Below are 25,901 nucleotides of genomic sequence, written 5' to 3' on the forward strand. Positions count from 1 at the left end.
TATTAAAACTAATTAGAGAAAAACTTGCTACTATTAAAGAAACTGGTCAAGATACAACTTATTAGTTCTACTATGTTAAAACTAAGAAAAAATTGCTACTATTAAAGAAGCTGGTCAAGATACATAAAAAAATTAAAAATTATATTACACTTACTTAACTAAAACATAATAATAATTATTTGCTGGAAGAAGCACGTCAGGTTAAATAATTTATTAATACAAAACATTACATTCTAATGGTTTGCCACGCGTCGAACTTCTCGAACCTGGCCGAGCTTGTACATGAGGTGCAACTACTCTCACCTGTGCAGGAACTGGAACTGCCCTCCGTACCGTCGTCCTTGGTTTTTCAACAGCTGCCGTAGGAAAACGTTCTCTTCGTCTCTGCATTATGCGCTGTTTATAGTGTCTCGCGGTTCGTCTCAGGACAGAATCATCCTTGCAGATATTCAACCACTTACCTAACACTCTAGCAGCGCAAAGCAGAGACCGAGGATCCAACATGCGTAGGATTAACTGCGACTCCTCCGGCGGAAGTTTAGAAATAAAATCCACCTTGGTAGTGTGACGTAAACTTTCACACTTAGATATATGAAAAACTTTATTTCATTCAAGCGGGTTACGCTTGAATGTATAATACAGTAAATGGACACAGTACAAAATAATAACGACGGACAGCAATTCGGTGTGTATGGGTCAAGACCCTGATTCCAACTCAATGGCCTGTCTTTGATGTGCGGTGATTTTATACGCCCTCTTATCTCGCTCCACGTGGATCGTAGTCGGCTGCTCCTTTAACCGGATGTTGATATAATGACGTAACGGGGTGTGTAGGGTGTCACACCATCCTGCTCCACGTGGGGCACCTGCTTATCTCGCTCCACGTGGGGCAGCCTCTTATCTTGCTCCAGGTGGATCGTAGTCGGCTTGACCTTAACCGGATGTTATTATAATGGTGTAACGGGCCGCGTAGCCTGTCACAGTAGGGTCGAGCACTTCGATCACATCAAGGAAAGTCTTGAAGTTCTCCATGTTGCTATTATAGATATAAGGTGTCAAATGAACCATTTGTCAAAATTTGTGGTTTATATATTCGTGGTCATGCTTCACGCTTCGGTGACCGTTCCGCAACAGTGACTCGACCAATCAAGAGCGATTACGATTGGACATATAATTTCCTCATAATTCTATTGAGTTGTACTTAATTTAAAAGGAACTTGCATTCCGGCATACTGTGAAATAAGAATATAATTGTCGTAGGGTTGATGTCACCATTGGCAAAAAGTATTCGATTCGATAGAACGGACGTTTATCTCTATAATTATTATAATTATATTGTGTTTAATAACTATATATATAAATACAATGTTAATATAAAATTTAGTTTTAATGGTTTTTGATGTATGAATAAAACAACATTCAATATTTCGTACCGTTTGCTTTATTCTTCAATAATTCTCCCAATTCTGTTCCCATTCGTCGATCAACGTAACAAACTTTAATAATGATAGCAATAATTTCAATGTTCGAATTAAAAATATCACCTTGTACAGGCAATAACATTATTCGTTTTTAATAAAAATTTATTTCGACAATTGCGTTTAGGATTCTGCTCGAATATTTTGATAATGATGTGACGAAAGTGAACTGTGTGAACTCCTTCGATCAAAATGAATCAACGATAGGAATCCAACGAATTTTTCCTGATTGTTGCGGATTCATTAAGTGTTTGGCGACAGTGTTGTGAAAATGATCTCCGTGTTTGACAGTATCCTCTGACAGTATCTGACAGTATCCTTTTCTCGGTATGGCCATCAAACTGGGTTTAACTGAACATTGTGCGAGGTCCGTGCACCGACATCGTGTATCGTGGCCCACATTTTCGAGCTGCAAATATATCCTCAATTAAATGGGTAAGTTTATTATTCTTCACAATTCGTGAAGTGAGTTTGACGGGATTTCTTATTGTTAATCTTCACTTTAATCGGCTCAATTAATAATTAAAACGACTGTCACGGTTAAACTCTTACTATTTCGGCTCCGAAAAATTAATAAATATTCATCAGAGACTCTAAAATAAGGGTAAACAGCATTAAAAATTTCACTGCTACGTAGTAAAATTCAAATAACCCCAGGTATCCCCCATTTCCGACTGTTAACATAATTATGTAACAGCCTGTATAATTATTAGAAGTAATAGCCCAAATGTCCATAAAAAAATTACATTTTATATCGTATTTCTATAATACATCTTCAAAAAATACCATTTTCACCATTTAAATCTTCGCGGCGAATATGTGCAATTATTGCCTCCATATGATATTCAGCATTCATAGTAAAAATGAAATATATAGGATATTCGATTCTTGCTAACGTACCTAAATTTGTGAACTATCGGTAATGCTGAGCGTGATAAGGTGATTATTGGGATTATGGAATGGAAATGATTCTAATTCTGTAACGGAACGCACAGAGGGGCTTTGTCCGATTCGGGTTCAAAGGACCCAGGATGTTTAGGTTGGGAGATAAGGACTGGCCATGCGGTGGAGGCTGGCCTTGCAGGGACGAGCCGGGCCGAGACCCAGAGAGAAAATTAGACCGTTGACCAAGAAGGATCGCTTGGGCAGCAGAACGGGAAAAATCCAAACATACACTTAATACGGCCACTACTTTACTTTTGTTCAAAACATATATTAATAAAAGTTTACAGTTCAGAAGTGGGATACACTCGCGTGTTGGGTGTCGACCTGATTATTCGAAAGTCGTCTTCGAGTGAATAATAAGTGAATTTGACGAAGTGGTGGAGATGTCGAAGAAAGTCTGTAAGAGACGATCAGAGTCGCCGGACAGCTGCGAACGAGAGCGAGTCCGAAAATCGAGTCGACATCATAGGCAGCGGTCTCGGAGTTCACGGAGAATGGAAAAACGTAGGGACTCGGTTACGAGGCCACAGCCATCCACCCACAGGAACCGATCCAGAGAAGGACGATCGGACGGAGGAAGAAGCTCGAGTATGGGTGACGGTACCTCGGGGATTGGTGAGTCCGATTTTGCGAGATTGACGGCAGCTCTGACAGACGCTATTCGAGCAGGCTCTAAACGTGCTAAGCAGGTCGCGAATGATAAGATCATTCCGGGTTTTGATCCCGAGGTTAGAGACGCGTCGGTGTTGGAATGGCTGCGAAAAATTAATGAATTAGCAGTAGTTTGCAATTGGGAGGGGACAGATAAGGTTTTTTACGCGGTAGGTAAATTGCAAGGGATTGCCAAACAGTGGTACGATAGCCTTACGAGTCCTCCGTTGGTGTGGGACGTGTTTTCGGAACTGATTAGCAGCCAATTTGCTGGGGAGGAGAATTTTGGCAAACTATTAGAAGTTGCAGCCGGGTACAAAAGTGTGCCGGGGCAAAGTTTGCAGGCATATTGTTTCGAGAAATTAAAAAAAATTAACAAACTAAATCTGGTCGTACCAGAAGAGAAATTAGTTGAGTGCGTGGTGTATGGCATTCATGACGACCATATTAGGATGAATCTAACGGTAGCGAAGAAAAAAACAATTCCGGAACTAACGAACTGTTTAGATTCGCTTACGATTGAACTATCCAATAGATCGAATGTTACCAAAGGGAAAAGAGATTTCTCTGACCGGGAAGGTATATGGAATAAAGCGAGACGAGTCGAATCGGGTGTATGCTTTCACTGTGGGAAAAAGGGGCATATAAAGTATAATTGTCCACTAGATATAAAAAGAACGACAGATATTGGCAAGGACGCGGGGGTAAGAAATTCCGTGGGAACAGGTGGAAATGGTGCTTTAGCAAAAGGTAGAACTGATGTGAAATGTGGGCATTGTGGTATTTCGGGCCATACAGACAGTAAATGCTATAGGAAGCTACGTATGGAAAACGCAGGAAAAGGAAAGAGTGAGAGAGCATGACTAGACAAGGAAGGGGCATTGGTGTCGGGCGAAAACATCGGGAACCATCGGGCTCAAGCATTAGAGGTGAAGGTCGATCCTTTGGCTAAATCTTTGAAGAAATGTGTGGTAGAGTCTATGGAGAAAACATGCACGATTGATTTAGGGAGCGAATGTTCGATAATTCGGGAAAGCTTAGCACGCCAGTTAAATTTGACGTTGAAAGACACCAATAAGGTGTTGTCCGGTTTCAATAATTCGGAAGTGGTCCCCATTGGACGCTCTAAAATCAATATATTTGTTGACAATATACCGTTTAAAGTTAGGGTGTTGGTCGTAGCGGACGATCAATTGTCAAAAGAAATTATTATCGGCAGAGATGTATTAAACAAAGCGGGGACCCGAGCGATAACCGATTCTTCGGGTGTTACGTTCACATGTGGTGATTATCGCAGAGAAGTGTTGGAGGTAAACATGACTAGTTATGAGGAAAGAAGACCGATAGTGGAGACAGATATCTGCTGCGATAGTAGTGTTGGAGATAAAAGTCGATTATTGGAGTTATTAAACGAATATCGAAATTGTGTAGCGTTAAATTATAACGAATTAGGTCGGACCTCGGTAACGGAACTAAAAATTGAATTATTAGATGATGAACCGGTCTTTCATAAACCTTATCGTCTCTCGCAGGCCGATAAGGAAATAGTTCGTAACATAATAGAGGAATTGGAAATGAACGGTATCATTCGGCCGAGTACGTCGCCCTACGCTAGTCCGGTAGTACTCGTAAAAAAGAAAACTGGAGACACGCGTATGGCAATAGACTATCGGGCTTTGAACCGAAAGACCAAACTTATGAAGTTTCCGTTGCCAATTATTGAGGATCAGATTGATCAACTATTCGGGAAGAAAGTATTTACGTCTCTCGATTTGAAATCAGGATTTTATCAATTGCCTATACATCCCGATTCGATAGAGAAGACGGCGTTCGTTACCCCAGATGGACAGTGGGAGTTTTTGCGTATGCCGTTTGGCTTGGTTAATGCTCCTTCAGTTTTTCAGGCGATGATAAAAAGGGTAGTGAAAGAACTAGCTCTGGTATACATCGATGATGTATTAATAGCATCCGAGGGTTTGGAGGAGGCATATGAACAACTAAAAGCAGTCTTGCAGGCTTTGGGCACGAACAATTTAACATTAAATTTGGCTAAGTGCAAGTTTTTCCAATGTAAGATTGATTATCTGGGTCGCGAGATTTCGGAGGAGGGAGTGCGACCGGGGTTGTATAAGATAGAGGCGGTTTCAAGAGCTGCCGAACCACGGAATGTGAAGGAGGTTCGACAATTTTTGGGCCTCGCTGGTTACTTCCGTAGATTCATTCGGAATTTTGCCTGCAAGGTTGCTCCGTTAACAAAGTTGTTGCGCAAGAACGTGCCCTGGGAATGGGGAACGAAAGAATCTGAAGTTGTTAAAGAGGTAAAACGGATTTTGGTCGATAGGCCAGTGTTGGCAATCTACAGTCCATCTTTGACTACAGAGGTTCACACTGATGCGAGCGCGATTGGTCTGGGTGCAATATTATTTCAGAAACATGGCGGGGAAAATCGTGTAGTAGCATATTTCAGCCGAAAAACTACGGTCGAGGAGCAGAGATATCATTCGTACGACTTAGAGACCTTAGCAGTAGTGGTAGCTTTGAAAACGTTCAGGGTTTATCTTCTAGGCATTAAATTCACGATAGTAACAGATTGTAGTGCTGTGAGGGCCACTGCAGCTAAGAAAGACATTCAGCCCCGGGTAGCTCGCTGGTGGATATACATGCAGGACTTCACGTTCGATATTGTCTATCGCCCGGGCACTAAGTTGGCTCATGTAGACTATTTGAGTCGGAATCCTGTAGAATGTTGCGCAATTGATATCACTGAGGCAGAGTGGATCAAGGTCGCTCAGTTGCAGGATCCCAGTCTCGAAGTGGTCCGGAAAATTCTCGAGTCGAAGGATATACAGCCGGAGACTAAGCAGTACTTCGACAAGTATATACTTAAAAAAGGAGTCCTGTTTCGAAAAACTGAAAGGGGTAATAAATGGGTTGTACCTAGTATGTCTCGATTTCAGGTAGTAAGATATTGTCACGATGAACAAGGGCATTTCGCGGTCGATGGAACGTTAGAAAAAGTGCGGGAACATTATTGGTTCAAGGGGATGAGAAGGTTCGTCACAAAGTATGTTAAAGCGTGCCTAAATTGTTTATATTATAAGAATCCCGGTGGGAAAAAGCCAGGATTATTACATCCAATAGAAAAAATAGCTGTGCCATTCCACACCGTGCATCTTGACCACGTTGGGCCTTTTGTTCGTAGTCAAAAAAGGAATACCCAGGTTTTAACGGTCATTGATGGATTCACTAAATTCTGTATACTTGAGCCTGTTCGTGACACTTCATCCAAGAATGTCTTACGCGTGCTGAGCCAAGTAATCGCAATTTTTGGGGTACCGTCTCGAGTCATTACCGACAGGGGGTCGGCTTTCACCGCAAAATCATTCGAGGCTTTTTGCGTTGAACATGGCATGAAACATGTATTGAATGCGGTGGCTACACCACGGGCAAATGGACAGTGCGAGAGGCTGAACCGTACTCTGCTGAGTTCTCTTGCAGCTACTTGTGCTGGGGAAGCAGAGGATAAGTGGGACGATAAGGTGAAGCAGGTACAAAGCGCTATTAATTGTACCACCAACAGGACTACCCGCAAGTCTCCGACGCAGCTGCTGTTTGGATTTAAGCCACGTAGTTTGGCAGGGGCCAAACTATTAGCGGAAATCCAGGATACGCTGGATCAGTTGGATCTGCAGGAAATGCGTGGAGCCGCAAAAGCTGCCACGGATGCGGATCAAGAGAGGCAGAAAAAACGTTTTGACGCAAAACGCTATGCACCTCCGAAGTATGCAGTAGGAGATGTTGTGATGGTCGCTGCCAAACATGGAGCGACAGGGGAAAGCCGAAAGCTACTGCCTGTAGCGAAAGGGCCGTTCAAGGTGACTGCAGTCCTACCTAACGACCGATATGAGGTTCTCGATCTTCGGGACATGAGGAAGTCGCGTAACAGTCGTACTGTGGTCGCTGTTGACAGTATGAAACCTTGGGTTACGTTTGATGCCACCCAATAGACGACGGTGAGTTGGCAATGGGCGGCTCCTAGTGCAGGATTCTGTGCAGTAGCACTTGGTCGGAGTATGTTACCCTGAGCAGTAATTTCGGGTCAGAATTACTTGTGAGTGACGGGTGCATGCGAGGCCGGGACCCAGGTCGAGTTCGGATTATCCTAGGATAGGGAGTCGTCGACCCTATCTGGTAAAGATATTCGAGCGGAGGCTATGACATGAGGTCGAGTTCGGATTGTCTTAGGGTAGGGAGTCGTCGACCCTATCTGGTAAAGACATTCGAGCGGAGGCGTTGACATGAGGTCGAGTTCGGATCATCCTAGAGTAGGGAGTTGTCGACTCTACTCGGTAAAGATATCCGAGCGGAGGCCGGGACAGGTAGTCGGAGTCAGGACTGATGGGGTTGAAGTGACCAGTCGCTCACTTAGCTTTGTCTCAGTCTCTGGCAAGGCTAGCGACCGTAGTTTTGTTTAGTCACTATTTTGCTTATGCATGTCAAATGAGTTGTGGTTGTGCTGTTTGACTGGGTATTTGTATCAATGGGAGTCTGACTGTCGGACGGGCCTGATCACCCTGCGTCGCTGTCTGTAGTCTCAATCGATCAAGTACCGTATGGTTAACGAATTATGGTCTGTACTAATTTTTTGTATTTATTGATGGGTTACAGGATAGATTCATGGGTTACCTAGGTGAGATACCTATATTATCATGTGTATCGTCGAGGACGACGAAGTGGTCAGTCTGGCCGAGTGTAACGGAACGCACAGAGGGGCTTTGTCCGATTCGGGTTCAAAGGACCCAGGATGTTTAGGTTGGGAGATAAGGACTGGCCATGCGGTGGAGGCTGGCCTTGCAGGGACGAGCCGGGCCGAGACCCAGAGAGAAAATTAGACCGTTGACCAAGAAGGATCGCTTGGGCAGCAGAACGGGAAAAATCCAAACATACACTTAATACGGCCACTACTTTACTTTTGTTCAAAACATATATTAATAAAAGTTTACAATTCTTTGCTTTAGAAGACTTTATTTTAATCCTTTATTGAGAGAAGGTATATGAGCGAAACCGATCGAGCGACCAAACTCTACTTAGAGTCCGGTAAGAAGAAACGCTTCTTTTATACCCTTTTTGGGTTCGTCGTGTCCACCAATCAGAGACGTTTTATTTGTCGCGTTTTACATTGTATACGTGACGCTGGGACCCTCAAACAGTCAGGGCACGATTTACATCAAAAGGTACCGGCGATGATGTATCGCGGCATCTAATATATACAGTTTACATCACCGTCGCTGCCCGCTGACGGAGCCGGCGTAATGTAAACCGATATCTTAATTGAAGATATCTTACTAAGTAAACTATAGATTAATTTTTGTTCGAGGCTAAAATTTCAGCAGTGATCATACAGAAATGATAAGGTGGTCTTTCAACCCCTCAAATCTGACACAAAGGAGCCCACATGATCCCACAGGATCCTAGGTCTGTGACGTATTCGCAGGATTTGTTGTAGCAATAGTAGAAGTTCTCTATTAATATCATAAAAACTCTCAAATTCCTAAAACTAAACCTTATACCTCCTTCTTTCGTTTAGAGTAATAATAGATTCCTTTCGGATATTTATCATTTTTTTGAGCAAGTGCAGCGTGCATGTCTAATAATTGTCACATTTGACAGTATTAAATATTTCGAAAATACCAAGCTCTCTATTTTCTATATATACTCTATTTTCTTAACAAGTCACCCGTTGAATAGGTCGCTTGACAACCGTCAAGATAATTGCGAAGCCAATGCCTCATCATTGGACTTCGGACCTTTATACAAAATAAATATTCTAAGACGATTATAAGAAACCGAAACGAAATAAAAATAAATTATTTCCTTTAATTATTTTGATAAGTTGCGAATAGTGTAACAATGTTATTACTTACAGTGACTCGCATTAATATTCAGACACAATATTATTAGAAAAGTTATTGCTCCCTTTTATTGTTTATGATAGTATTATTGAATCAATTGTTTACTCACATATTAAAGCACTTTAACGTCCCAAAAATATTCGGACAGTGAATGAATTACATTAATTTTATATAAAATGAAAATCTTTTTAATCATGTTATCATAATATTAATATTTTGTCGGTTGACCCTTTTGTTTTATTTATGTAATCGCTTGGGCATGTTACAGAGAGAGAGAGAGAGAGAGAGAGAGAGAGAGAGAGAGAGAGAGAGAGAGAGATAATATATATATGATTTTATTTAAATACTCCGGTGAAAGTTTTTAATACCCGTCGCACTGAGTCCGGGGGTACATTCTTCCCAGTTTCTACGAACAACTCCTTTGCTAATTTTGTAGCACTTTGTCCAGAATCTTTCTTTATTTTTCTTATTATCTTGCATTGGTCGCGAGAATCTAATAACTTTGGACGATCTTTCTGAGGGGTTAAATCGTATAAATCTGCCACACTACTCTTGCTCATATTTAATAATTTGGCTATATCTCTGTATGATTTTCCCTTTTCCTTCTGATAAATAACCAATTGTCGGATTATACAAAAGACGTATTTCTTCCTTCTCGTCCCATTTTCACAAGTAAAGTGTCTGATATCACCAATATTTTCTGTGATACCTAGTACTCACAACGAATTAGATGTGTTTATAAACAATGTGTGTTAGCGTCGTCGTCAATGTAGTACAGTATTTTACTGTGGCACCTAAGATGTTATGTCCGAATATTTTTGCGACGTTAAATTTTGTCACAATCTTGTTTATCGCTTATTATACAAGAGAACATATGCAATAAATAAGCAAAATTTATGTTTCTACTTACTTTAAGAAGTGCTTTATTATATGAGAAAACAATTGATTCAATAATATTATCATAAACAATAAAAAGGAGCAATAATTTTTCAAATAATGTCATGTCCGAATATTAATGCGAGTCACTGTATGTTTTATGTCTCGCTGTTTCACGTTTCAGCTACTCAATTTTGCCGTAAATGCATAAAATTCACAGTTTAGACATTTTTTCAAGGGAACGAAACGTAAGAATAGGAAAATCGTGATCAAGGACACATGTGATGATCCCAAATGTTTACTGTTCCGGATGTATCAAATTATCTTTTGCTCTGTATACTCGCCGCGGAAAATATATTGACAGCAGAATAGCTTTTTAAAAATTAGTCCAAATGATTTGATTTTTTTTAGATGACAAAGGGGCTAGTTTCCTAGATAATGACTATAAGTTTTTTTTTTAAATTTTGCTATTACTTGGAATGACCAAAAAATAAAGACCCAAGTTCTTTAACTTTTTTATCCGAGTCTATGCACTTTCGACAGCCTGATAAAAAAATGTTTTCAATGAAAGTAAATCATTATTTAGTCGATCACGTACTGAAATATAACAAATTTCAAAAACTATTGTTTTCCGACTAAAAGTTAAGGTCACCTTGACTTTTTTAAATAGTCTATGCAAAACTATCCGTTGCAACGATTGCGGGGCCAAAGATTTTATGATATCATTGTTTGTATCGCAAAATAATAAAATATTGAACTCTGTAAAATAAACTTTCTTAAGCCGAAGTGCGCACGACTTGTCTTGTAAAAGTTTTTTAATGCGGAATTTTGTTTTTGTTCTGCTGTATATTTTTATAATTAATAACCGGTGTAATGACTTCAACTCGCAACAACATGCTTGCCACGCGGTTTTCGACATTTTTAATGTGCTTAATCTCCGTTGTAAACTGTCTGATATAATCTAAATACCGAAATTGTCGCGGACAGCATTTATTTAAATTTTGTTTAAAAGCGAAAATCTGTGACTTATGATCTGAGTATATCTCGAAATGTCTGTCTTTTACTGAATATCGGAAATGTTTAACGACGCTATAAATTGCTAGTAGCTCGCGATCGTTAGCACTATACATAGGGTGTAGCACGTAACTGTCGCCATGATTTTTGAGGCACTTTCGACAGCCTGATAAAAAAATGTTTTCAATGAAAGTAAATCATTATTTAGTCGATCACGTACTGAAATATAACAAATTTCAAAAACTATTGTTTTCCGACTAAAAGTTAAGGTCACCTTGACTTTTTTAAATAGCATCCTATATTTTTTACTTCGTAGAGTTATTGCTGATGAAAGAACGAATTCAACGACCTACTATACAATGTCCTTCAGATAATCTTGACTTCAGCAATTTAGGGTTGAATAACAAAAGCCGAAAGCTATTTTATTTCAATGAATTTACAATAAGTGCTCGAAGTAGTAGTCCCCTGACTTGTCTCCACTAGACTTCTTTTGGTGCTGTTTAAAAAAGTCAAGGTGACCCTGACTTTTAATCGAAAAACAATAGTTTTTGAAATTTGTTATATTTCAGTATGCAGTCAACTAAATACTGATTAATTTTCATTGGAAACACTTTTTTGTCAGACTGTCGAAAATGTTTGAAAAATCATGATGACAGATATGTGCTACCCCCTGTACATTTCATATTTAAACCTCCCAACTTATCGCCACTTGCCAGAGCATGTAATACAGTAGCGCTATAGTTAATCGCAACGTTTAATTTCTGTATTACATATAAGTAAGGAACAAAAGTGTCCACACACCTTTTAAAGCGATATATCTTCCTTAAAACTGGTCTAACTGACTTAAATATTTTTATAAATGTTAGAGGAACTATTTCACTATACAGTGACTACAATGACTCCTTCTTTGTTTTTAATTTTACTACTACTTGGAATAAAAAAATGTAAAAAAACTCTCGTTTCTTTACTTTTTTTATCTGAGATAATAATGAAATTTTAAAAAATGCATTTTGTAGATCTCAGTAACTTATATACCTGCTGAAAATTTCATTGAAATCGCTTGACGCATAATTAAGCTACACCCACTGAAAGATGTAAAAATTACGTTGTTGTTTGGAATTCATGAGGTCCGAGGTCTACAAACGACAATTTCAAATATCAACATTTATTTAAATAATATATTTTCTGCTTAATAAATTTTGGTTTTGTATAAATAAATTATTTTTTGCTAAAAAGTATTTTTTGTATTTTTTTGAACATTTGTGTGCGTGTAAATATGAAATATGAATAAACTGAAATTTAGTTCCTTTCTTAACATTTTTAGAACCAAGAAACAGTTGAACATCCAAATATTGGATACAATTATTTACCACCCTTAATAAACGTATTTCGAACATGAATAGATTATTGTTGGCCCCACCATAAATTTTATTTTCGTCGACTAAAATGTAATGCTTATTTTTGTTTGAATATTTTTAATTTTTTAAATAAGTATATGTCATTACTGACATATTTTTGTTATTTCATTAAGTGTAATAAAATTCATTGATTTCAAAATTATGGATTATCCTTGTTTGAAAGCCTGAACAGCCAGTTTTCAATTATTACTCATTACTCATACGACTTTTCAGACTCTTCCAGTGACGTGACAAAAAATATTTCCTACAAAAAATAATCAGTTACAAATCTCACACTTTTGCTTCTTACTGTATATTCACTACATAATACCTACGTGTGGCAATTTCATTTTGCAACTGAATTTGTTGATGTCAAGAAACAGTTGTATCGTTAAAATAAAATGAATAAATCATGAGAATATTTGAAACTTGAGTATCATAACATAATGTTTAGTTAGGTTATGTTTCAGTTAGTGACAAATCTCACAGTTACGTAGCCGTAATGGTAAGATAGGTATGACGACTTAATCAGCTGGACATTTTAAATTTCGATAGACTTGTTATAAACCGTGAATGTAATACGATTAATTATTTATTTAAAAATTAATTTCTTATGATTAATAAAATACATCTTTATGTGCACTTTTTTATAAGTATGCGTGTCGTTTAATTTTGTTTTCCTCATTATTTATTAACCTACGTTTAGTAAGCGTGGAATGTTTGACATTTAAAGTGTTCACAATATTCTCGAAGCAAATGTAAATATCTTACTATAAATATTGAAATTGATGTGATGACATGTATTTATTCAAGAACGAACGCGAGAAAAAAGACACATGGTAAGTACGTTGATTGGTTAACATGATGACATATTTTTCAGCGTATATTTTTATTACTTGGGAAATACATAAAGTGGCCTTTATATGCATGTATTATATGGAATACAAATAAAACTATCGTAAAAAGCAAGGTTAAACTTCTTCGGAAAAAAGTACCGCCCTTTATTATCATTACTTCTCTTTTAAAGAATTTTTATTGAAACGAGCGGAATTGTCAATCATTTTCAATTTGATAATTGGATTAAGTTGTTATAGAAGTAAGTATAAAATTTATGAAAATCTTTTCAATGTGTTATCATGAAGTTAATTATGAATCTAATATAAGCAACAGTCATTGTGTTTTTTTTAGCTAGATACATTAACAATAATATTAATGTTCCAGACATGGGACATTTCTATTTATTCAGAGTATAGTAAAATTACTTTTTATACGTAATCTTAATACAGTCAGACCTTGTATCTTGAACGCTAAAAAGAACTCTGACTTACGGAGCTGTCAAGTTGAAGTAGTTTAATAAACAAAATTTCAACTTTTAGAAACTATATATAATAGTTTTTACTACTGATCCTTTAGCCTCAATAATTTTATCTTTGCACTACTTAAATTATGTTGGTGACATATCTATCATATCTTTTTCTCTTGTAATGTAATACAAATTAAAAGAATAAATATTCCAGTTGTTCCCTTAAATCTCCCCAATTAAAATCTAAAATATTCTCAGCAACGATACATTTTCTATCACATAATAATATAAGATTATAAAAATATAGAACATAATACTTTACTTAATAAAAATATATAGTTTGATAGTATCTATGAGGTGTTTAGATAATTGATTTAATATACATCCTATGTTGAAGGAGAAATAAATAATACCTAGTGAGCATAATATCTAGCAAAAAATTAAACATCCCACTCTCATTTGGATCAAACAAAATAATTTTAAGATGCTATTCATTTTCTAAGGAAAGCTTTTACAATACACATTGCTCTTTATATCCTTCACAATAGTATGGTTTAGAAAAGCATTTACTTTACTATACTCTACTATATACCATAACAGTTGTCACCTACAAATGTTCTGGCTACAGTCAAAGGGTTAATCTTTTGCTATAAATTAATTGAGTTGAGTATGCAACTTATACAAACCATAACTAATCAATGATCACAGTTTCTAAATAACAGTGACAAAACTTTGATTTATAGAAATAAACTTCGAGTTACAGAAATAAAACAACATATTAGAAATATGATGAACAGTTGCAAAGCTGAGAGAAGTGGAAAAACTTATTGTCACATAAAGTTTTCAAGTTACATGAATACACATATATGTTTAACGTATCAAGGTTTGACTGTAATTATTTGCCATTGAATAAAAAGAAGTTAATTTTGAACAATATTTAAATAGTTAAAATATTTTCAATTTATATCACCCTTAATGTTAAGTATTTCATCTTATTATTCTTCATATAAACAGGCCTGCATAATTTGTTGCTCTAGAGAGCAATTGTCGACAAGTAAGGCTACAAATAATTCAATATATGCAAGCTATATTTCTGACAGTACTGATTCTGTAGAAAAATAATCTGATCAAATTTGTTGTATAATGTAAACTTATATATACTCTATTCTTGTTACTCTTATTCCACTTAATTTTAGGCATATTGTTAGTTCATGGTTTGTTTTTTTACTGTAATTCTTCTGTCTTAAAACAACTTGGTCTTGTTTGTATTCAATTGTGTAATATGAAATATTGAATTTCTAATACTTTACAATTTGGTTGATTTAGTGTAGGAAGCTTGTATGTTTTTAGTGTTACATTAAAGCTTATATAATTCTTCATTGGCTGTTATTATCGTTCTTTTCTTATTTTAGTTACTTGTTATCTTAAGGAACTATATAGTAATTAATTAAAAATTGTATTAACTTTAAGGTAATACAAAAGACATAAATGCTGAATCAATCATTCATGTAAACAAGTTACGAATGGTTACAAATTTAACATTTCATATTTTATACTACACGATTTAATAGTAGTCTCAATTGTGCAGGCCTGACATATAGTAGATATTTATTGCATGAATAGAGCTTTTAAACTAAACACTGTATTTAAGCGTATCTTTATAATGTTAACGTTGATAAGAAATAATATAGAAATAACATTTAACGTCTGACAAAATATATTTTGAACATGTAAAAAACATGAATTGAACATGTAAATGTGATTCTATTTTATTGCTCTTCAAAGATGTAATATGTTGAGTATTGTACTAACTTCATATAACTCTCTATTACTAAATTTATTATATTTGTAATGACATATCTTATAATATGAAGACTTACTATAAGACTATAAAATTCACAAAGAAAAAAAACAATGTATATTTATTTGATAAAAATTTACATTTAGTGAAGTTGTATTTCATACTATTAAATGTTATTTAAATTATAGTTATGCAGGGTATCACTTAACTGATGGTACAACCAAGTAAATGCTGATTCTATATCAAAAAATAAGTCAAAAATATAGAATAACGTTTTTAGCTCCGTTTTCGAGAAAAATTGAGTTGAAAAAATAATACTATTAATACGCGCCATTTGATCTCTATTTAAATAGAGATCAAATGGCGCGTATGGCGACTACATATCAATTCCACTTTTCGTCAAACTACAAGTCATGCGAACTTAACGCATCTTCCAACTCATTTTTCTCGAAAACAAAGCCTTAAAAAAAATGTTATTCTTTTTTTTTAACTTATTTTGTGACATAGTATCAGTCCCTATCCAGTTGTATCACCATTTACATAACATCCTGTATATAGTTCCTCGAAGCACATGTAGACAGTATGATATATCAATATATCATCAATAAAAATTAGCTAAACAATTTTAAAAGTTTTCATAATATTTACTTTTTAGAATATTAAGTGTATTTAGTTTGTGTATTGTATTTAAAATTAGTGTTAACTAGATTTACATTTTCAGAGTGAAAAATGCCAGGAGAACCATCTATAGCAACTGGAAACAAATCTTCAGGAAAAATCAAACGAATTTCTATACCAAGAGTACAAAGCAGTACAGATACAGAATTGCAGTCTCAAAGTGGTTCTACACCTTTGCAATCAAATGCACTCCACTTTGCTGCATTTCGTATAGACCCAGACGATAGTGTACTACCACCTGCTTTACGATGTCGGCTATTGGATTTGTTTCAGCAGATAGAGAAGGAGTTTGAAATTCTGTATACAGAAAACTTAGGATGTACGTATCTTCTGTTATACTAATGAAATTGTTATAGTATGCCAGACACACTTTTATTTTAAATGAACTGTCACAAACATCAACAAACATTTAGTAACATCATTGTTACTAAACTCTGCAATATTATTTAATTTAGTGCAAGAGAAAGTCGATGCTCTTAATGAAAAGCTTGAAAGAGAATGTTATGGTTCTGGAGAACGGAGCTTACCTCTTGGGGATGTTGCAGATTTCCCAGACACAAAAAGTCTTTCAAAACAAAAATGTAATTATCTAATAATATATTCTAAAAGTATTTTACTACACCATTACTATTTATATTTTGAAATATCTTTTGTTAATCAGCTATGGCAGGGAATTCAACACAGAAAACAAAAACAACTTCAAACAAGTTGAAAGCACAGACAAGCAAGATTGTTTCCAGTTTCAAAACACCGACTATGACATGTAGTATGCAAAGAGAATATTCTGGTCATAGAGACGGTGTTTGGGAAGTTTCTGTTGGGAGATTAGGTCAAATTATTGCTACAGCTTCTGCCGATCATACAGCTCGAGTATGGGCTGTAGATAGTGGACGTTGTTTACTACAATATATAGGTTTGTCAATGCACACTACCAGCATATAAATTTGAAAAATTTTAATAAGTAGTAAAGGAAAGTATTAATTTCAAATCAATTTTTAGTTGAATATCTCAAAATTGTTTAGAACAAGTTTGACTTTTAACAATAAACATTGCCCTGTAAAAAAGTTTGTATCCAAAAGCTTATAATTGAAATTTTAGGACATTCTGGTTCCGTTAACTCTGTTCGCTTTCATCCAACCAAAGAATTAGCACTAACGTCCAGTGGGGACAACTCTGCTCATGTATGGCAAGCAGCCGTTGATTGGGACTTTCCTAAAAGACAAAATTCAAATGAAGACCTTTCGGTATTATCTTCTGATAAAAATGTCAGTGGCGTAATACCTATTAACGAGGAGCAGGAAGAGCCACCAACCCTGAGGTAATTATTGGTATATCTATTTTTTAATTTGCTATTAATTATGTTTGTATGGAAAAAGAATTATATTTATGCTGAAAACAATGACATTCACATTTTAGTGCTCCAATTCATTTTTTTAAGAAGTACGTAAATGTTGTTACTATTTATATATTTACTACTTTACTATTAGTATTTATTATATATTTTATAATTACTTTTTGCACATAGTAATCTCTGAAACAAACAAGGAAGAGAAATGTAATTATATAACATTTTCAATGAGGATTTTTCATATCTCTCTCAAATAAAATAAAAATTTTATTAGGGTAATGTCAGATAACAAGTAAAACACGAAATTTGTTTAAAACATTACAGAACTCCAGTTCGAGAATTGTTTGGTCATACAGGCGTGGTGATGTCTGCAGACTGGTTACCTGATGCAGAACAGGTGGTAACAGCTTCTTGGGATAGAACAGCTAATCTTTATGATATAGAAACTGGAGATATTATACACACATTATGTGGTCATGATCAAGAACTGTTTCACGTCTCCACCCATCACACACAAAGACTCTGTGTCACTTCAAGCAAGGATAGTACTTTTCGTTTGTGGGACTTCAGGGAACCTGTTCATTCAGTGTCTGTTTTTCAGGCTCACACAGAGTAAGTTGCAAGTCATTTTATATCAAGTTTCGACTACTTTTAATAAAGATATATAATAAGGTGCCTTATACAGTTATTATAAATTGTACCTTTGAAATGATTAGGAATAAGAAAATAGTTTTAGTTAAAATTTATGAAAAAATTATAAAATTCTGAAGTGATATTAATGATATGAATATATTAGTCAAACACTAGATTCAGTTTAGAAATACTCAGTTTAGACTTAAAAATTATAGTACAATGTAACATGTTATATTTTCTAAATTAGGCTTGCAAATTTCAAGCATATAATGTCAATTTTTTCTGGTTAATTTCTTTGATACTATTCGAGTTATGAATTTTAAAGGTTTGCTCAACACTTTCGATCATTATAACTTAAGATATTAAATAATTTTAAGAGATTTTCATTTGCGGGTTAAATTCTACAAGACCATATTTTAGTAAATAATTCCTAATCTAAAATTTGTCTAAATATTATTGTGTTTGTTTATACTGAAAATTTTAGATTTTCGTGAGTATACACTTCTATCAAATGGGTACACTATAAATTGTTAGAAGGTAGTATGTTATATGAAATGTTCTTAATTGTATATTTGTTTAGGACAGTAACATCAGCTGTATTTACACGGGAGGATAAAATCGTGTCAGGTTCGGACGATCGAACTGTAAAAGTATGGGAATTACGAAATATACGAAGTCCTTTAGCCACAATTCGTGGCGACAGTGCTGCAAATCGTTTGGCTGTTTCCAGTACTGGTATTGTTGCAATTCCACACGACGATAGGCAGATAAGGTTATTCGATCTAAGTGGTCAACGATTAGCTAGATTACCTAGAACAAGTAGGCAGGTGAGTAAAGGATGTTTTGCAAAATACTTTTCTTTTAGGAGAGTATGTGATCCAAATTCGTAGAATTTATACATCTTTTAATAGCATATAGTCTGTTTACAAAGTATTCGTACATTTTTAAAAATGGTGTAACTTTTTTATAATTAGGTCAAGCGATTTAAATTTTTTTGAGATGTTAGGAGGATTAGTTTACTAGACAATGGCCACAAAATTGTTTGGAAAAATTTCAGTTGGTTGGCATGACAAAAGAATTAAAAAATTATATTTTTCAACTTTTTTATCTGTGCCCGTAACAAAAATTAAAAAATGCATTTTGTAGATCGTGGTAACATATATACATGCTGAAAATTTCATCGAAATTGGTTGACCTCAACATGAAGTGTAAGCAATTAAAGATCGCGAAAATAGCAATTTTTTACAAATTTCAACCCAAAACAGGTACTTTTGACATCTTTTGGTGGCTGTAGCTCGACTATGCATCAACCAATTTTAATGAAAGTTTCAGTATCTATAGAAGTAATTGAGATTTATAAAATGCATTTTTTACATTTTCGTTACAGGTTCAGATAAAAAAGTTGGAAAAACATTATTTTTAAATTCTTTTACAGTACTAATCAATTTCATTTAAAAATAATTTTTTAGTCATTATCGAGTAAACTAATCTCTCTAATATTCCTAAAAAATATGATTTGCTTAGCCCGATTATAAAAAAGTTATTCGGCTTTAAAAGGAGTACAAGTACTTTGTTATAATATTGTTTAATAAAGAACCTAGTCAAATAAGATGGTCAAAATTGTCCTTAAAGGTTTTTCAATGATTATTATACCATTCGATAGCTAACCAAGAAAATCCTCTCTGTGCAAAATTTCAATCCTGTAGTTTGCCCGGGAGAGTAGATGCAAAGTAAATTAGATTGCATGCTTTTCCATGTATTTTCTTCTCTCGCATGTTTTTTTAAAATTTTGAAAAAAGTTTTATCAGATGTTTTTGTTGCAAACTGTAGATGCAAAAAATTAAAAACATATATAAAAAATTATATTTATGCCCTGATAAGATGCTATCACAAGCAGTGTGCTCAATTTTTTTCAGATTTTTTGTTAGGGTACATAATTGATAAAAAAAGAAAAATGATACCGAATACATACGTCGATGTTTTTGTAAACATGGTTTTGTACGAGCTAATATTTACTTGGCTGCCTTTCGCTTCGCTCGCGTAAGAAAGCATTGGCTCATACAAAACCATGGTTACGTTGTTCGGCTCTGCGCGTTGCGCTAGTGGGCTTCAGTCTTGATGCAGCAAACCTCGCGGCTTCTTTGACTAGAATTTCCGGAATGATAACTCATAATACAATAACATAACTTCTTTTAATTTTAACATTTAAAAACTGAATTTTTTTAAACATATTTTGATTAAAATGAGACCAAACATGATATACTTTGCACAGATATTTCTGATTAAAATAAAATCAATCTCGATATAATTTTGATTACATATATCATAAACTACATTCGATTACAAACTACTATAACACAAAATAATTTTAGAAGTAACACAATGTGGATCTCGCACTGGATAACGTGTGTCTTAACCGACGATTCTGAAAGAATAACGGACGAATTAACTCTTGTTTTCGCAGGATCACTTCTCTTCTTCGATTCCTACCACTGCATTAATATGGCCTAAAGCAGAGCTGTTCTACAGCTTGCCCATACGGGCCGCGATTTTCGTGCCAGGGCAAATACCCATCGGCGGGCTCTAGGCCCCATTCCCGTGGGCAACGGTGCCCCTTTATTAGCATTTCATGAGACTCCTCACCAGTAACGACACGTTATTTGGCTGAAGATGGTGACAGAGATCGATTGTAGGTTATGTTGAGATTGAATGAAACAAAACGAGCATCGGACGATCGGCATATAACGGCAATGCGTGCGAGTGAGAGAGCTACGCTCCTTTCTTTTTTCACGTTCCCAATCCGCTAAGACGCTTGCCTGTAGATTTTCCCTTACCCGTTTCGAGGTCTGTTGAACAACTCTGGTCTAAAGCATGTCGTGTTTCGTCTCATTTTAATTGAAAGGATCTCGCCATACGTTAAAAAAATTTTTATGTATGAAAAATTAGAAATAAAAAACTTACGGCATCGTTTTTATTCTAGCATTATTGTATAATGGAATTAATGTACAGTAAATTTTCCCTAGCAATCCTGAAGCTTGGAATTGAAAATGAACATCGTAGGAAACTCGGTCATGATTCTTTGTTCTTTGCAATTCGCCTTTATAGTTGTCGACATATCGTCAGGGAGAGGGAGGGGGGGGGGCATGCAGATGTGCATTAATACAAATACAAAGTAATGCTAGAATAAAAACGTTGACTTAACTTTTTTAATATCAGATTCTTTCAATCAAAGTGAAACCAAACACGACATGCTTTATTAGACCATATTTATTCATTATACGTAGTAAGAAACTTATTTCATAAACGAGCCATAAAACTCGAATAATCATATTTTCTTTTCCTAAATTGTCCATTTTCGATTCCAAGCTGGGAGACACCATGTGGGAAAATTTACTGTATCGCACACATCACAGTTTTTTCTTTCTTCTAAATCGCATTTCCCAGCAATTTCAAGCAATTTCCCAATTGCTTATTTCAATGTAATAACATTTAAAATTATTTAATTTATACCTGCGGTAAAACCAGCAAATGTAATTACTTCTTCACAGCAAAAAACGTCAACATATTTGGTTTTTATTTTGTTTGGTTGTTTTAAAATTGAGCACACTGCTTGTAACAGCATCTTATCAGGGCATGGATATAAAACTAGTTTCTTTTTTGTTTTCGAGAAATCTACAATTTTCAAGTCTTTTTAGTTTTCAATTTTTTGCGTCCACAGTTTGCAGTAAAAAATCTGAAAAAATTCTATAGTATGCAACTTCAGATTCAAATATGGCATGTTTTCCAAAATTTTAAAAAAGCATGCAAGAGGGAAAAATGCGCGGAAAACACGCAATTTAATTTACCCTACATCTACTCTCCCAGGAATTGATATTTTGCACGGAGAGGTCAGGCATCGAACGGTGTAATAGTCATTGGAAAACCTCTATCTTATTCGACTAGGCCTTTTATTTGTGCTAAATTATACAGGGTATCCTATAATTACCTTCATTCTTGAAAGGGGCGATTCCTGAGGTTATTTGAAATAACTTTTACCTTAGTCCAAATGCTATCCTTGGCTTTGTTTTCGAGTTATTAACGATAAACACTCGCCAATGTGAGGCGAGATCAGTTGGCGCGAGCGGAATTGTGATGCGACTGTGAGACGGACGCTCTAGGTGTCCTCGTGATAATTTCAAGAATCTTTATTTTAGAATGTCTGAAGAATATTTAGTAATGTTTCGAATTCGAAATGATAAGCAGTTTAACCGTGACAGCCGATTTAATTTTCTGTGTATCACACCCCATGTGTAGTAAACTAATTTTTATGTGGTGGATATAGTAGATATTAACGAAGGGTAACCCCGTCTCAAAGTATACGTAAAAGATATTTTCATTTAAATAATTCTGCATCCGGCCAGAATTCCACGAATGATTCACAAAGCTATTTTATTGATAAATAAACCCGTTGAACGACGTAAAGGATTTGTTTGTTTGAGAGTTGTAGAAAATATCATTAATAAGAAACTCACACATTTAGTTGTAAATCCACTTCATGTTCGGAAGTACGTATCAGGAGGACACGTACAATGTATAATGAATTGCACAGATGATCTGTATACGACAGTGACGAACAGAAGGATATTTCCGGGCAGGTTATTCTAACGTTCACTTTCACTGCACTATCACTGCACTATCACTAAACACTGATTCTTACTTATTCTAATATATAATTACGGGTGAACTTTCCTTGGTTAATATTTGTGGCCCTGAAAAGTGCTGATTTTTCTATGAGACGCATTCGAAGTTTGCACCGTTAACATGTTTCGTAACGTTCTTCTGAACCCTTTGCAGCATTCTTGGACTAAAAACGTTGCCGTTGTTCGCACCGTACAAGAATAGTTATGAATATTATGATACTCTTGCGACGTCCTTTCTATCACGATGCATGCACATATTGCACGATAGCTGACAATATTTCGCGTTCGATGGGGAATAATTGAAATTCGCTTGTAGGAAAATGAAACATTGTCGGCCATCGTGTCCATCTTGTGCAGTCGTCCCGAGCATTAATATGGAAAGGACATTACAAGAGTAATGTAACGTATGTTCAAACGTTGTATGTTGTAACGTATGTGCAAAGTACCGTACTTATTTTGGAGATGCTGTGAGGGCTTCTGGAGAAAATGAGAAAACATACTACCGCAGTATGTGTCGCTAACAGTGCGAACTTCGAACGCGTCACATAAAACAATCAGCCCTTTTTAGAACCACACATATTAACCCAGGAAAGTTCGACTGTAATCATTACTGAATAAGTAATCAGTGTTTAGTGATAATGTAGTGAAAGTAAACATTCAAATAAACTGGAGATATCTTTCTGTTCGTCACCGTCGTATACAGATCTTCTGTGTACTTCATCATACATTGTACATCACTATCCTTCTGACACATATTTCCAAGCATGAAGTGAATTTACAACTAAATGGGTTGTTAATGATATCTTTACCTTATCTCTACCTTATTAATGATATCAAGTTGTCGAAAGTCTACATCACCTCATATTTCAAAAAATATGTTATAAAGGGCGATATTCTGAACAATTATTTCCTTTTCCATTTAGGGCCGCTCGGCCCTATTAACCGGCCAATCGGTTAATATTTCGAAAAAATATCTCGAAAAGCTGAGCGGTTCTAAAGGGAAAAGGAAATAGTTGTTCAGAATATCGTCCTTTATAACATATTTCAAGGCAAAAATATCTTTTACGTATTTTAACGGGGTAACTTATCGTTAACATCTACTGTGCCCACCGCAAAAAAATTAGTTTGCTACACATGGAGTGTGATATACATTAGAAAATTAAAACGGCTGTCACGGTTAAACAACTTATTATTTCGGGTTTGAAAAATGACTAAACATTCTTCAGACATCCTAAAATAAAAATTAATTGCGCTTTTTTGGAAATTATCACTTACACGTAGTAACAAAAGTACGGACAGTTTCACGCATGCTGGCTTGTTCATGTTCGAGCCCGGCACGAAGCCTAGAGCGTACGCCCCGCTCACAGTCGCACCGCAATTCCGCTCGCGCCAGTTGATCTCGCCTCACATTGGTCAGTGTTTATCGTTAATAACTCGAAAACAAAACTGCGGATAGCATTTGCGTTAAGGAAAAAGTTACTTCAAATGACCTCAGGAAACACCTGATTCGGGAAATGAAGATAATTATAGGACACCCTGTATTTCATGCATAAAACATGTGGTCATTTTTTATTTTAAATATTTATTACAAATCATTTCAGGGTCATCGAAGGATGGTTTCGTCGGTAGCTTGGACTCAAGACAATGGGGTCTGCAACTTATTCTCTTCTGGCTTTGACAGATTAGTTCTTGGATGGAGCATTGTGCATCTTAAGGAATATTGAACAAATATATAAATATGTGTACTTAAAAATCAAATAGAAGATCAATATTTCGCAGTGTTTTAAATTAAATGACAGTATCAAATGGATTTTATTCAATGTATATTATTGTAGGATCTTGGGGAAAAAGAAAGAATTATTCACGGGACTCGAACCCGCGTCCTCATTTATCGTAGCCGATCGACTCCTGCAAACACCCACGGAACCCCATCCGTCATTCTCAATCTCCATACGTGTTGTTTATGGAGAATCCTGATCCCTACATTCACAAGCCCTGCAAAAACTATTCGCCTTCGAATGGTTCGCTTGCTGTCTGTCTATGCCTTAATCTTCACAGTGCATCGCCGCTAGGAGACACTATCTAAGTGTGCCATCCCTCTTTACTCTTCTCGTTAATTGTCACGACACAGTCGTTCCACTTGTCGATGCTCGATATTCTCCCTATCCTGGACGAGCACCCAATTTGTAAAGTCTTGTGAAGGAAAAGTGGGTAACGCTCATGGGACTCAAACCCGCGTACTCATTTCTCGTAACCTATTGACTCCCTCAGTCACCCACAGAATTACCTTGCCTTCCCCAATCTCCATACGAGTTGTTGATGGAGTTACTGATCTCCATATTATTAGACTAGTCTAAAATTTGAAATGTTGTAGAAATGAAGTTAGATGCAAAGTTGCATATCAGTGTGATAACCAATGACTACAGTTTTCCATTGCCAGATATTACTGCAAATAATTGCAATAACTGTATAATGTATAAATCAGTGAATTGAAATTGTAAACATTATGTAATAATTCTAATAAATTGTAGATATACGTTAAACGTTTGCAAAAGTTATTTGTTAAAGCAGTGCTTGGAACGCTCGAGCACGCAACATCGCTGCCACCAAATCTACGTCTCCTTACTACCGCCGTAGCGTCTCGCTTGCCGTGTTGCTTCCATCGGCTCACAGCACCTCAGGCGCGCACCGTAATAACCATTCGTGGTGCATTAGGGTGACGCTCGTATCAATAGATTTCCACATCACCTATGAGGTGTTATTGTTAAATGCGTTTTTTGTCAAGTTCCTGTAGGCCTATTCCAATGTGATGCGGGATAACTTCGGATCGACGATAAATGTGGAAAATAAATCTTCAAAACAATTTTTGATTTAATCGTCAGAGAGAATTTTATTGAAGTATGGAAACTGAGTTCCCTTTAATCTAAATGTAGAACTAAACAATTTGTTCTTTTTTCCGAGTTGCAAATCAATTTTCGAAGAATTCGGCACTAACTGCGATTTTGATAAACATATTCACATCCTCCATTCGATGATAAATCAATTCAATAAACGTTTCACGGATTTCGATTTGTTTAGAAATTATCTAATTCTCTTCGAGAATACCTTCATCGTCAAAATCGAAGAACAAGCTCTCGAGTACCAAGGGGAATTCATCATTAGATGAATTGACATACCCGATTCTTA

The 25,901-nt window shown here is 35.8% G+C and overlaps 1 protein-coding gene and 2 long non-coding RNA genes across 9 annotated transcripts; 1 reads left to right on the forward strand and 2 right to left on the reverse strand.

Moving 5' to 3' along the window:
- Window positions 1-1,418: 1,418 nt before the first annotated feature.
- On the reverse strand, window positions 1,419-12,745 carry LOC143260947 (uncharacterized). Its single transcript, XR_013035225.1, has 3 exons — window positions 12,609-12,745; window positions 11,912-12,538; window positions 1,419-1,887 (listed from the first exon to the last, which is right to left on the reverse strand). It is a non-coding gene; the product is annotated as an uncharacterized LOC143260947 (long non-coding RNA).
- Window positions 12,648-25,258, forward strand: Wdr37 (WD repeat domain 37). Of its 6 annotated transcripts, none has more exons than XM_033477410.2 (9): window positions 12,648-12,787; window positions 13,154-13,369; window positions 16,099-16,374; window positions 16,511-16,636; window positions 16,717-16,968; window positions 17,154-17,373; window positions 17,728-18,015; window positions 18,617-18,863; window positions 24,317-25,258. In XM_033477410.2, exons 3-9 carry the CDS (start codon window positions 16,107-16,109, stop codon window positions 24,437-24,439), a joined length of 1,524 nt encoding a protein of 507 aa, XP_033333301.1. In that variant the 5' UTR covers window positions 12,648-12,787; window positions 13,154-13,369; window positions 16,099-16,106; the 3' UTR covers window positions 24,440-25,258. The 6 variants fall into 6 exon arrangements, with proteins under 6 accessions (XP_033333301.1, XP_033333308.1, XP_033333320.1 ...); XM_033477417.2 differs by having other exon boundaries at window positions 12,659-12,778; XM_033477429.2 differs by lacking the exon at window positions 13,154-13,369 and adding an exon at window positions 13,087-13,112 and having other exon boundaries at window positions 12,680-12,787.
- Window positions 17,649-21,150, reverse strand: LOC143260946 (uncharacterized). Of its 2 annotated transcripts, none has more exons than XR_013035224.1 (3): window positions 20,998-21,150; window positions 20,009-20,181; window positions 17,649-18,846 (listed from the first exon to the last, which is right to left on the reverse strand). It is a non-coding gene; the product is annotated as an uncharacterized LOC143260946 (long non-coding RNA). The 2 variants fall into 2 exon arrangements; XR_013035223.1 differs by lacking the exon at window positions 20,998-21,150 and adding an exon at window positions 20,527-20,916 and having other exon boundaries at window positions 20,009-20,461.
- Window positions 25,259-25,901: the final 643 nt, after the last annotated feature.

Source organism: Megalopta genalis, unplaced genomic scaffold (genome assembly GCF_051020955.1).
Source record: "Megalopta genalis isolate 19385.01 unplaced genomic scaffold, iyMegGena1_principal scaffold0026, whole genome shotgun sequence".
NCBI classification, from domain to species: domain Eukaryota; kingdom Metazoa; phylum Arthropoda; class Insecta; order Hymenoptera; family Halictidae; genus Megalopta; species Megalopta genalis.